At 39.6% G+C, this 14,709-nt stretch overlaps 1 protein-coding gene and 1 pseudogene across 1 annotated transcript in view; both read left to right on the top strand.

Annotated features, from left to right (window-relative positions):
* Positions 1-180: 180 nt before the first annotated feature.
* LOC141907752 (uncharacterized) lies at positions 181-1,908 on the top strand (annotated as a pseudogene).
* Positions 1,909-13,211: 11,303 nt separating this feature from the next.
* Positions 13,212-14,709, top strand: part of LOC141907455 (cyclic nucleotide-binding domain-containing protein 2-like) — a 36,079-nt gene continuing 34,581 nt past the window's right edge. Inside the window, exon 1 of the mRNA XM_074797103.1 lies at positions 13,212-13,736. Coding sequence (XP_074653204.1) covers positions 13,245-13,736 — 492 coding nt within the window. The 5' untranslated portion in view covers positions 13,212-13,244. The remainder of the gene's footprint in view (positions 13,737-14,709) is intronic.

The following is a 14,709-nucleotide window of genomic DNA, read 5'->3' as shown; positions in this document are numbered from 1 at the left end:
AAGACTCCAAACAACATGTCCGAATTGCGCACTTTCTTGGGTATAGTAGGGTATTATGGATCCTACTTGCAGAATATGTCGACTAAATTCGCTCCACTGTATCATTTTATGCGGAAAGATAGACCGTGGAAATGGACATCGGCCTGCGATAAAGCGTTGGAGACTGTTAAATTATAGCTCATGAGCGAACGCGTTTTGGCACATTACGATACTAGGAAAGATTTAATTCTGGCTACTGATGCTTCCCTTCACGGAGTGGGAGCGGTGATTTCTCATTTAATGAGCGATGGTTCCGAGAGACCAATTGCGTTTGCTTCGCGCTCGCTAACGGATAGTGAACGTAATTATCCGCAGACCGAGAAAGAGGCACTAGGCATTACGGTGTGACCAAATTTCACAAATACCTATATGGGCGAAAATTTGAGCTGTACACGGATCATCAGCCGCTAACCACAATATTTGGGCCGCACGCTGGTGTAATTACTCTCGCTGCTCTTCGTTTGCAGCGATGGTCGCTAATATTGCTGGCATATGATTATTCGATTGATAATCGTAAATCGTCCGAGCACGTCAATGCGGCCATGCTTTCGCGTTTCCCCGTAAGACGACTGCGCTGGCAACTGAGCTCAAAGTGAATTATTTTAGCCTGGCTAATGAGTTGCCGATTTCAGCCAGGGAGATTGCAGAAGAAACTAGGAAGGATCCTACCATGTCGCGCATTTATTTGTATACCATGGCTGGTCCCGCGAAATGTTAGACCCTGGTCTACAGCCATATTGGATCCGTCGGAATGAGTTGTCAGCGGACAAAGGGTGTATTCTGTGGGGTATGCGGGTGGTTATTCCACCGGGATTTCGGTCAAGGTTGATATCAGAGCTTCATTACGAGCACTGGGGTATAGTTCAAATGAAGGCCATCTGGCTCGCGGGTATCTTTGGTTTCCAGGAATCGACAAAGCAGTGGAGGCTCGTTCGTGTGATGCGTGTCTCGCTATGAAGGACAAACCAGCCCCTACTCCACTTATACCGTGGCCGTATCCGACACGTTTCTGGCAACGAGTTCACATAGACTTCGGTACGTTGGAAGGAGTGAACTATTTGATGTTGAACGTCTCGTACAGTAAATGGGTCGACATCGAACTGATGAACACGGATACTACTGCGGAAAAGACGTTCCGGACACTTCGCAGTTGGTTTGGGCGTCTGGGCCTTCCGGAACAGTTGGTGTCAGATAATGGGACCCAATTCACCGCAAGTGAATTCGCGGAATTTATGCGCAGTAACGGTATAAAGCACAAGCTAGTACCACCGTACCACCCGCAATCGAACTGAGAACATAGTTGAATCGGCGGAAGCGGCTTTCAAGAAGCATTATCTGGCGCAGGGAAAAGGACACGAGCGTAAATTGACCGTTCAACAGCGCGTCGACAATTTTCTGCTGACCTATCGTACGACACCCCATCGCGTGACAGTCGCCAGCGGAGCTCGTGTTTAAACGTCCGCTTGGGACACGTTTCTCTTTGTTGCGCCCCGATCTCAACGAGACCGTCGCGAAAAAGCAATCAAAAATGGTTGAGTCTCACGATAATCGTGGAGTGAAAATACGACGTTTCGCTCTTAATGAGATTGTTCGCGTTCGAAATTATCGCGCCGGGCGAGAAAAGTGGATACCTGGGCGTGAAGTTAAGGTGATAGAATATTTGTACATGTTGATCAGTTTCGTAATAGTATAATATATTATATTGAATATTCGATTGTTGAGTCAGGGGAACAGGAAACCGATGTACCCCTTGGTGAACCGAAACAACTGGGGTCGCCCAGAGCAAATCCGCCGACTGCAGTGTCGCAGGCAGTCGATACTACATTTATGTCCGATGCCGAGTCGGAGAACTTGCCGGAACTAGCTTAGGAAGCTATGTCTGAGATTGTACCGGCGTCCGAACCAGCAGGCGATTCTGGCGTTGCGATCTAACCCGGTCAGGAAGAATTCGTCGCGATCTAGGAAAGCGCCTGGTCGCCTTATTGAAGCAATGTGTGTCCGACCAAAAAGGCTAATGTTGGTAGTGTTCAGAACTACGAGAATAAAGCAAGACTTTTTAAATTGTAACGTTTGTAATTAGGGTGGAGGGATGTAGTGTATTTGAGATTAATGGGTTAATACAATGTTATATACGGCAGTGCGCCCTATCGATTGTAATTGATGATGTAACTAAAGATGGCTATCAGCCGCGCGTCTGATGAATAAAAGATCTAACTTCAATCAAGAAGTAGTTGGTGTTTGTGCTTGAATTGAGAAACCACAATCAGCACCATTGACATGCAAATCTTTAACAATTATAGATAGAAATTTTTAGCAATCAGCTATAAATGGAAAATATCGCTGCAAAGTCAACCAGTCAATCAGGCGAACTTGAAACCATGGATGACTGGACCAGCTGCTTTGACTCTGGAAATCGACCGATCCCTATAGTCTTTGGATTTCGAAAATGCATGATGAAAAGGTACACATCAGTGATTACTAAACAAGCTATTAAGGAAACAATGCCAATAATGGGATGCTTTAACGGATCAGCAGGTTTCTCTGATCAAAATCTGGCAGTCAAAATCAACGTAACTGTCTCAACTTGGATAAAAGTAGGCTTAACTAGCCGGTGGTCATTATCGCGGAATCGCGGAATTTTCCAAAACACGAAATTTCTTCACTTTCACTATAAATAGTAACTGGGTTTCCCGGCAGTGATACCTAGTGTCGGACAAGGCACAGAACCAATCGATGCACTGAGTTAGCTTCGAATCCCACTATGTGCACGCAATTTTATCTGACATCGTTCCATGATGAAACCCCAAAAAGTTGTTTAATATGACATTAAGTTTCACTCAATTAGCCTATATTACATTACACTACATCACATTTATTTCTCACCTGGGTAAAATGTCCTACTTCCATGAACTTATTCTTGCCGTTGTAGATGAAATTTCTATGCTCACTGAACCACAAGAGGACAGTTTCAGTTACATTAGTACCTCCTTCTGCCGCATTTTGTCCTATCGAGGAAAATCCTCTGCCTTGAAATTACAAAAAGGTTCTTTAAAGGAACTTTCAAGATCTGTTTCGTTCAAATCATGATTGATTTGAATTTTCGTTTATGCAAATTTTGGTACTTTTGTACGATTTATTCGCATAATAGGTAATCAAAAGACTTCATTACATGAATATATCTGTCTTATTTTGTGATCGTAATTGTGTTTTGTTCCAAAACACGAGACATAGTGCACTGAAATGCAAAGGATTGTTTCAATTGCGGTGTGCATTAGTTGTCAAAATAGGTCTACAAGAAATGTGAATTCGGTAGTTTGATTATATAAATTCTCTTGAAACCTGGTACAGACATAGGTACATAGGCCTATACATTTTATTTCTAAAAGTAGTCAAAGACACGATCAAAGAGAGCGTAACATTAATTAACTAATTCTTCAGAATAGTACTTACTTGGTATTGCCCTGTTTGAAAACGTATCGTGTTTAAATGGTTGTTCGCATTTGGTGACCAACCGATTGGCCAGATCGGCCAAGTCAAGAGACCATTTCTATGCGTATAGATAAGTCAAAACATTTAAATTCGATACAACGCTAGATCTACATCATAATCTCATTGTATAGTTGATATTATGGATATCATACGAATTATAAGTTACTGAGTATCTTTGAAATATGCGATTATTGATAAGAATTGTTTGTTATTCAACACAGTGTTCCGGTGTCTACTAACCAGATTCGGCATATGCAGTGGTTGCGGTAGCGGTTGGTTATTTTTATCTAAATAGTTAGACACATCATGCCGCAATTTGTTGTGGATATTTAGGATTTGCAATCTTTCTTCGGTATTCAAATCTGTGAACGATATAAACAACATAACATCGAATAGATTTGCCACCAAGCAGATACTTGAGGAGTTAGTGGTATGGACGTGTCAGGGTTCGTACGGATTAACCAATTTTATTTTACATATATTTTGCACACCTTTTTTATACCTGCAAGTTTCATATTCCCAACCGCATATACGAATACACGCATGTACGCGTGGATGCCAACTCAAAGTATATTGGTGGCAATTATCAATGCCATTGACCAAAGATTACCAAAAACCTTCCCAAGGTTATTTAGGATTAGTCAGATCAACATTAAGCAATCCTTCTAATAACTGGAATGAGTCCTCCAAAAAACCTCCAACCAATTTTAGAAGTTATAGCAGTTCAATGGATATAAATTATAGCAGTTCAATGGATAGAGGGCACAACAACGTTGAAACGTTGTGTTTTGATGTCGTCATCAGTAGTTAGATTTTAGAAAAGTGAATCAACGTCAACGAGAAATCAACGTCATAAAACACATAATATCCAACCAGATTTCAACCACATTATAACCTGTCAGTCCGACGTCGTATCAAGATGGAATAAAACGTCTGTGTCTAGACCTCTATCCAACCTGTTTGAGATCATATTCAATCTGAATATGACTGAATACCAACCGAAATGTTAACCTGATACCAATGAAACCAGAAACAGGTACATATACTCTAAAGACATATAGAAATACATTTATTACCAAACGGTTTGCATATAACGCAATTAGCTCCAAAAATAGAATTAGAATTAACAAAACATAATTTAAAAGCACAACCTAACTACAAATTGTAGTAATCTACTTATCGATTTAAGAAATCAAGAATTAGACATAGTCATTTTCTTCTAAGATCCGTTATGGTATTAGTTTTCTTGACAGCCACCTTAATCCTTCCTATCAGCAGCATCTGATTCCGAATAACTTCCACGATGTTTGATTCAGTCGCACGATTTGCGAACGGCATCTGAAATCGTGAAAATAATGATGAAATGATACGAGCAAGAGAAATCATCATTACTTGGAGCCTACCAAGTTTGAAATTAAACTCGTCAGTAATCAATTTTTCACCGTATTTTTAATAACACTTAATCAAAGCTATTGCTCTTTTCATCCAGTCCTAGAAGTGGTTGTATTCGCAACTGATTTCCATCACTCTATGATTCTAATGTGACCAATATCAGACACTATAAAGGTACTCGCTAAAGTTCTAGAAAATTACTTACCAATGTTGACTTCACGAGACATTTCTGCTCAAAAGGAAATTTTCCTCTATTTCCCTGGCCATTTTTATGTAACATCAACATCAGTGAATTTGACATCATCCTGAAATAAAAACAGGCTTATACTGAGATAATTGTTTCTGTATTTAGTACGCATTACCCTAGAAAAAAATGTGGTTATCAACAAAGTTCATAAAGGTTTATCTGTCTCTGCATTTGTTGATTGACCGCACGCGGGCCGATCACAGGGGTTTGGCGATGGGCTTGGATTTTATTTCCGGGTTGTTGATAATCTCGCGAGAATGGCGCTAAATATGAACTGCGAATAAATTCAAAATATCACGGAAATACCTTGTGTTTAATTGTTTATTTATCCGCTATAAAGTTTCGATAAACAATTGGTTGTTAAGAATCATTATCAGACGGTCGTCACGCTTTACTATATAAAATCACAAGGGATGAAACGCAGTTCAAGTCGTGCCAGCCAGAAAGTTGGGACAGTCACGTGACTTAACGCTTCTTATTTGACTGAACGCGAACCTGAAGCATATAAGATGGAAACTATGATACGAAAAATGTTTGAGAATAACTTACATTCAAATGCATTTTTTTACTATGAATTATATATTTCATCATAATTTATTCTTTATGAGTTATTTATTTCATATGAATCATAATCTGACATTTGATATCGGTCTGTGAATATGTTAACTTTTCGTGTTGAAGTTTTAAATGCGATGACGTCATCAGAATGTCACGTGACTGTCCCAACTTTCTGGCTGAAAATTTAAGTACAGCGGAGGCCTGGCGTTTCATCCCTTGTGATTTTATATAGTAAAGCGTGACGACCGTCTGATAATGATCCTTAACGACCAATTGTTTATCAGAACTTTATAGCGGATAAATAAACAATATAAACACAAGGTATTTCCGTGATATTTTGAATTTATTCGCAGTTCATATTTAGCGCCATTCTCGCGAGATTATCAACAACCCGGAAATAAAATCCAAGCCCATCGCCAAACCCCTGTGGGGCCGATGACGTAAATACGCCCGTCCGGCTGTACAACACAAATACGATGAAACCGTCAGGGTTAGCAGCTCTGGGTGTTATAAGGCCTATTTCTATTCATAGCTAATTGACTACGATGGTTTATCTTTCTCCAAAACAACTATACCTGAATATTCTCAAAACATTTACCTCTACATACAACTGCCTTCTTCCGCTCGAGGAGTTGAATGAACCAAAATGGCCGCGACGTTGTTGCGTCGATCGATTAATTTTAGTTGATGGTGTTCGAATCCCGAAATTCTATTTAGGTCAGTTAATGACACATTTTTAATGCAACTTTAGCGTAAACATTGTCATTTTCCAATAATCTCAGATAGTTATTTCGCCGATAAAGAGGAGGATACGTCACATTGATGTCTGCCCGGAACATCTCCCAATCGAAAGTGATGCTCGAGGAGTATCGATGGTGATTAATCCATTTGAGGACATGGGTTTTCAAAATGAAGAAAATAAATCGTCAATAATGATTCAGTGAGTATTAAAAAGAACGATGCTTTAGCTTTAAGCCCACTTGATATAACTGTGAACGCCCTTCTCCTCCGGCGATCGTGAGGGGTAATCAGGGGTCGAACACGTAATATTAATCATTCGATTCGACAATCCGACGATTCGCTGGTACCTCGTCACAGCGGCTTTGTTGGGGGTGTACAGCCTTGGCTCCAACCACCAGTAAAAGAAGTTACTCCACGGCCTCTCCAACAACCTGCGACAAACAATATTTCATAATAACCAAATATTTATTCATCAACAGTTAGGACTAATGTCTATTTATTAATTGATGAGACCTGTTTTTCTTGGATATTTTGCTTACTTTTTGGGGTACATACCTCATTTATGTCTTAACAGAATGCCAAAAATCGCGGACAACAACTGAATATCCGATATATTTCCAGTTCTGTACCATTTAGATGGATTGGCAAAAAGACTCCTTAAGTCCAGTTGAATGAGAGAAAATCCTCCATTTTGTGAAATTTATGGAATTTTTACATTGTCACCATGCCTACGAAATGAAGTTATTTTTCTTGTGGGGTCTCAACAACTAAATCAGGGTGGCGTAGGCATGGTAACAATGTTCAAATCCAAGAAATTTGACAAAATGGAGGATTTTCTCTCTCATTCAACTGGACTTAAGCAGTCTTTTTGCCAATCCATCTAATTGGTACAGAACTGGAAATATATCGGATATTCAGTTGTTGTCCGCGATTTTTGGCATTCTGTTAAGACATAAATGAGGTATGTACCCCAAAAAGTAAGCAAAATATCCAAGAAAAACAGGTCTCATCCATTAATAAATAGACATTAGGTACGTTACCGCCATTCGCGGAATCAATACGATGAATGACCACATTTATACAACATATTCTTTTAACATCAATACACATTTAACAAGGCATTCATACAAACAAGAAACCGACTCACCTGCGACAAACAATATTTCATAATAACCAAATATTTATTCATCAACAGTTAGGTACGTTACCGCCATTCGCGGAATCAATACGATGAATGACCACACAAACCCACAACCAGAACATAACCGAGAGGGCGCCACAGGTTGGAGTGTCGTTCAGAAAACAAAAGATTACTCAACAAATGTCACTTATGAATGTCTGTCACATAACGTTGAAACTAACTAGTTAAGCTGGCAGTTATCGTGTCGGGTGCCGTCCGTCCGTCCGGCGAGCTAGGCAGGCAGGCAGGCAGGCAGGCAACTCTACACGCGCACTCTAATGCCGTATACTCGACTAGCGCCCAGATTTTTATCAAATATGTAATGGCTAGGAGCAATACGCGTCCGCTGGACATATCCCTGTTGTTATCAAAATATTGCATTAGTTAACCACTTCTATTACGTTCATTAGTTCATATACTGACAGATAAGGGTGAAACCAAAGTAGATATCTAGATATGCGTCTTTTTTCAAGCCAACAGCATTTTAGAATATTAATATGAGCAGAAGGTATCTTGAGCCAATTTGCATTTACTCTCTATCGGACTAGCTTCGTTGAAGAATGAAATTAGGAAATATTAGCTAATATTCACTTTGGTACATCTAGCGTCATTGAGTTCGCCCCGGAAGCAATGCACTTGATGTAGAAAATTTTCGTGTTGCTAACTCACCTGCCGCCTTTGAGTTGGGTAAACATAGTGTATGACTTGAATCAACCGATGGACATTTAGCGAAATTCTATAATTAAATTGGTTTCCAACGGATAATATATATATGTTAGACGGATAGAATTAACTTGAAAATTCTTAACAGCCAAAACATTAAATTCTCAAAATATAAGCGGTCTTGACATTTAAATCTTTCATTGTTAATCATCAGTAAAATGTTCCTATTGGATCTTATGGCAAAACGTGTAAATAGTATATTTCGACCTAGTTTCATGAAGAAATTTCACGTACTTACTAGTGCATCCAAAAGAGACGCTGGAAAAGATAAGGAAACAATGTAAGTAGAAGAACAGTGAGAGGGTAGGGGAGAGTTAGATATTACTTACGAATTAGCAGACAAAATACAAGAGCTCTAACATGAAAAAATCCCATTTTCTCTATGTTGGTCGATCCACCACAAATTCTTAATCGCTACTGGCCTTGTGAGTATAAAACATATTTGCGTCATGTAGTAATTCTATGCTTAAATACGAAGCTGAGTAGCAAATCTTTTGTTCAGTTAAACAGTAACTGAAACCAGAGTGAAACTCTTGACTAGGCCACATGTTTCCACTTAAAAAGCGTTTCGTATGCGCTCGTTTTTTACTAACTCACGGGATCTGAATCCACAGGCGGGGCTTGGTCCTAGCAGTTAAACGTACAGTGAATCATTGTAAAGTTCATGGTTAGCCAGGGATGTGCGAGGACACCCCCTGGTTTAACACACAATTGTGGAACATGTTGGCACATCAACGAAAATTTATTTTTGTCGAATACATACGATTGACTTTTTCTAGACTTTTTGCCATACTGTACTCTGCCTAATCATGGGGGTACGTTCCTCATAATAGGTTTACGGTAATAGGTTATCCCAGAGACTGCAATGCAAACTTTAAGCCAGTTTGGTGGCAATTTGAAGAAGCGCCTTCTTTTTCTGAAGTTAAAAAAAACCTCAATTAGTGAAATACCATGGTGAATTGACCAGTGATCATATCTACGAACTGACGTTTGTTTTCTTCTTGTGGAGCTCTTGAGTGTTCTTGTAATTTGTTAGTGACTATTAGTTGGCCATCGAGGCCTAGGGGCTACCGATCTTTCAGAAAAAACTTGAAATGTGTCGATTAGGCTGGAGAAACTGTCCATTCTGATAATTCTGAAAAATGCATTTTGCTTTAAACAAAATGAAACAATTCTAACATAACAGCTAAAAGTTAAGTCTGAGGACAGTAAGTTACTAAGTATTATTTCATTACTGAGTAGAAAAGTCTCCGCATCCGATAATTTAACCATATGCCTTGACCTGCTTTTAATTGCGTGATATATCAGTGCAATACCTTAATGAAAATAAATATCTTGTGTTTCGGGAATAATCAAAACATTATCGCAAGGGACTCGAAAAGATATTAGATGTTTCTGCTCCCAGTTATTTGTATAATTTTCATTGATTTACAAATAACTTCGGCATAAAAGTACCTTGTTCAATTTTGATTGAAATAGAAGGCCTTGAAATGGAAAGAGCATGGTACTGTAAAAGAGTAACGGACTGCTCTGCCCAAGTCCGTTATAGCAATTATTAGTTCCAGCAGAGAAAATGACTGGTTTTTGAAATTAATCCGCCAATATTGGGCAGACTAAATCTTATCTTATGGGGTACCCGCAAAACCAGCTATCCCATTAGATGGCGTGACGAGCAGTAGGTTGCTCGTTTTCAAAATTAGTTCATTTTCAATGAACTTTGAACTGGATTTTTAGACTCCCGAATCCATATACTATCACAGGACTCACCAAATATGAAATACTTTCATTCTTTAATCAGAAATCGATATATTTTTCATAGATGATTGATTCATTTAAGAGAAAAGTTCATTCAGATTTAATTGAGATGTAGAAGGAAATCGAACGCGGACGACCAACTATCTACTAGCGAACCTGGCGGATTCTCGCCTGCCATGAGTGGAATCCTCGATTGCCACAGAAGCACTGTGGGTACCCCATTGATACAGACGTACGGACATACCATCCTCCCCGGCATGGTTCGAACCTGATGGCATCGAGATTGCCGCGGCACGAAACCCTGCCACACTAGACTGAGTGCGCAGCTACATGCGCAGCTTAGATGATAGCATTATCAGCCAATCAGATGTCCCGTTTTAGCCCGAATTTTTCCGTTTGTATTTCTTCCGTGAAATTTACCACAGCGATTACCTGATTTGGCGCTGCAAGTTTTTGTGTGGCAAAGCTGCGCATGTACATGCGCACCCGATCTAGTGTGGCAAGGGTTGTTGCCGTCGCCGAGTATAGCGATGCTATCCGGTTCGAATCCCTGCCAAGGGTTGATAGGACACCGACGTACCAACAACTGACATACGTCCTAAATACGAGAACTAAATACCTAAACACGAAAAACTGACATACCGAAACACCTTTTAAACGACTAGACGTTAATTTTTTTGCTATTTTCTTGTTACCTTTATATTCAAGTGACTTGAATCGAAGGACAGTTTGCTTAGCGTTGATGACCCTGTGGCTGGGTGGGATTGAGGGACTATATGTGTGTTGGTTTGTCGATACCCACGATGTCGATAGGAACACTCGATGTGCACAACTACTACTTTTTTATACCGTAGCTTGTAGCGGGGACTATTCTACGCTTGGACTAAACACAATTCGAATATAGGCCAAGCGAAGGCCCAACCACGAATAGAAACATGTTTCCGAATGTTTCACGGCATCTTCCATTTAATTTACGAACAAGAGCCCCATGGGGCTTGACGCAGCAGCTTCAAAAACTATTAAAGATCTTAAGACCTGTGCTTCAATCAATTCCATTCTTAAGGTCAGGTCTTCAGATCATTTTAGACTTTTTGCAGAAACTTGGGACGGGAATATCAAGATAGAAATTGCTTTTTCAGAATTACGTGCGCATGAATGATGAAACCACAACTCATGAACATGATTCAAGTAATTAAAAAAGCCTAAACATGCCCTCACTTACTTGAACTGTGTGTAAAATATGACAATTTCTTTGTATTTCGTTTCGTACTTTGGCACTACTCGCAGAAAATCAACATTTCGTAATATTTCGTTTCGCATTTCGTAATTTCGTAGTTTCATAATTTCGCGTCATTTTCGTAATTACGTTTCATATTTTGTAATTTCGTTTCGTATTTCGTAATTTCGTCGTTTCGTACTTTAGCAGGACCCAATTTCCTGCCACAAGCTTTGCCAAGAAACTTGGTCGGATGGACGCTAGAGACAGTCATTGATCACGATTCACACTGTAACACTCCCGCCTTAGTAGAACGATGACCACACTCAAACGTGGTGAACGGATGATAAGATAAAATCCCACTATTTACAGATTAAAAGAATTTAAAAACCAGAATTTATTTATTAAATCTAAAATATATAAAAGACACGACGTTTCGATCTCACCCTAGAGATCATCGTCAGGTAAAACGTTAACATTCATAGATGAAAATTTCTAGCTTTATTTCTCGTAAAATGCGTACATATCTCCATAGTAGGAAAACTTAGTTTTAGTCGTCGTAAGTACGCACAGTTCTCACGAATAGTCATAGTTGGTGCTTCCTCGAAGTGGTTACGTAAATAATTCCATGTTTTAAGTTAGTTAAAGTACAGTACATAGGTCTTCGGTATCCGTTTTAGTCATGTTTAATTTTTTTGCCAGTGTGTTTAATTTTGATTAGTCACAACAACGTAGTATGATGAAAATCGATTAAAATCGAATATGACAATAAATCGCACGTATATAAACAAAATGAAAACTTATTCGTAGTAAATAAGTAGGTAAATATGTCACAATTGTTGTACCGGTACGGTAGGATAGGCGTAACTGGAGCTTCCCCGAAGTGGTAATAGATAGATAATTCCGTTTGAGATTGGTTTCTAATGAGTGCATAGGTCTTCGGTCTCCGTTTTAGTCACGCATAGCTTTAGTTTGACCTGTGTGGTTGTTACTAATTCAAAGCACTATAGTACTAAAACGAAGACATGCACCTGAGAAAACTGACCATTTTACGTATCATACGCGTTTCTGCCTACACTCATCGACAGAGGTGGTTGAATACACAACTAGTGATGATTTCTAATGAGTGCATTGGTCTTCGGTCCTGTTTTAGTTGTGCATAGTTTTAACACCCGCAAACGATGCGCTATTTTCGTTAAGTTGATTCTAAACTTAACCATATCACATTTACACGTACATGTAATGACATGCACATGTTACAGGACAAAACCAGTCGCAGTGCAAAAGACTGCTATAATTTGTTTACATTGAGAATTATATAGTGTGGCTCATTTATCGAGCTTATCGACAAAATTTTTGTCGGAAGATTTAAAGAAACATCTGGTTAAAGATGATTAATGCGTGTTTGAAATCAAATTTCTTTCAGCTGTCTTAACAGCAGCTCAGCGAGATTTACGCCGATGGCATTTCATTTTGGTGCAAAGCCATTGCAATATAGACAGCGCCAAATGGTTTTGGAAACAAAGTCTCAAAGATCAATCTGTATTTCGGTCGGTGTTTCCCTCTGAGTAGTGTGCGTTGGGCACGTAGATTACTTACTTTTCTAATTGAATTTGAAATTACGCTTGCCCTAGCAACGCTTAGTCGATGCAAATTGTTGAAGGAAACATTAACAAATATCATCTCGTTCTGACCTAGGCATTAGGCCGACCTGTTTGTGATTTCTGTTTGTATGACACATTCTTTAAATGTACTGACCTCCATTTAGGAATGATAAATATTATCGACTAGCCTACTTGCTAGTTTAATTGTAAAAATATGTCATAGCAGTGCTAAGTGTGTCAGTCTGCATTTTATCAGAAAAGGGAAACGCTTCTATTTACATAGAACGAAATTCGTGGTAAATGATGATGCCTCAACTGGCCACAGCAGTGGATTCAGGAACATGGACACCGAAATATGTCAATCCATTGTCTCCTGTATTTCGTTCGATTAGTCCGGCAACTACAGAGCCAGGTAGGCCTATAAGCGTGCCCTTTCAAAAAAGTCTCTGTGCAAGAAAGTCGATAGCAGCGGCCGTTGAAAATACCGACTTAAAGAAAGGTGTTCTCACAAAACAAACGAGTAAAATTGGATCGAAACTGTGTTTATCTACTGCACGTGGAGCCAATGCTAGTCACATAAGTATAACGCCATCTTCGACTGCATGGGGGGTAAATCTGAGCAAGATAGGATTTGGGACTAATGGAAAAGATTCAAGGATAAGGGCAGTGGTACCAGCGACAGATCTCAAAAGACTTCGGAGAAACCTGAAAGATAATCATTTGCAGAGAAAACGGCGGTTTAATTTAAAACATGCACAACATGAAATGGTCATAGAGGACGAAACTGAAATGGTAAGATAATCGGTTCAACTCGAGAATAAGTCAATATAGTTCCATCGTGGAGGGTTTTCTTTAATGAAGTGAGTGGTTGGGTTTCAAAGTGCGTGGATTACCCTTATATAAAGTGGCTGGGATCGAGGGGCTGTGTGTTTGCGTTGATAACCCTTATATAGAGTGGCGGGATCGAGGGGCTGTGTGTTTGCGTGGATTACCCTAATATAAAGTGGCTTGGATCGAGGGGCTGTGTGTGTGCGTGGATTAGCCTACCCTTATATGTATATATATAAAGTGGCTTGGATCGAGTGGCTGCGTGTGTGCGTGGATTACCTTTATATAAAGTGGCTGGGATCGAGGGGCTGTGTGTTTGCATAGATTACCCTTATATAAAGTGGCTGGGATCGAGGGGCCGGGTGTGTCCGTAGATTACGCTTTATAGACACGTGGATAATGGGATCGAGGGCCGTGTCTTTGCTTGAAAATTTATCTTCCCTTCATCAATCTAAAATCGTCGGAATCGTCGACAAGTAGGGTAAAACAGGTCGGCAATTTTAAATCGTTGGAATTAGAACAATTAGAACAATTAGTAGAACAGGTCGGCTACCTTGCTCATCGATTTCCCCTAGGCTACTCGCGGAAGAATACGTACTATAGGAGGCTACTCAGCCTGGGCAGATCTACTTTACCTATTCTGGAGTTGAGCCAGGTAATCAAAAGAGGGATCAATTAGAAGAAATGAGAGTTGCTATAGGCCTATGCCCTTTTAAAATTTATATATTTTTTTTGTTATTTTCTCCATTTGCTGTTCATCAGAGGCCTAATGTTATAGGCCTAAATCATCAATGCCTATTGTCAATCAGCTGCTTATCACGATAGCAATGTTAGTCATTTGAAGGTATGCATAGGCTATAAAAACATAGGCCTATTCGACGGTAACAAGGAATTAAAGGACTTCTGGTTAATTAGTTCAGGCGGCGAATAACAGTAC

Source organism: Tubulanus polymorphus, chromosome 6 (genome assembly GCF_964204645.1).
Source record: "Tubulanus polymorphus chromosome 6, tnTubPoly1.2, whole genome shotgun sequence".
Classification (NCBI taxonomy): domain Eukaryota; kingdom Metazoa; phylum Nemertea; class Palaeonemertea; order Tubulaniformes; family Tubulanidae; genus Tubulanus; species Tubulanus polymorphus.
The sequence above is the reverse complement of the archived record's forward strand: the minus strand, read 5'-3'. Positions and strand labels throughout refer to the sequence as shown.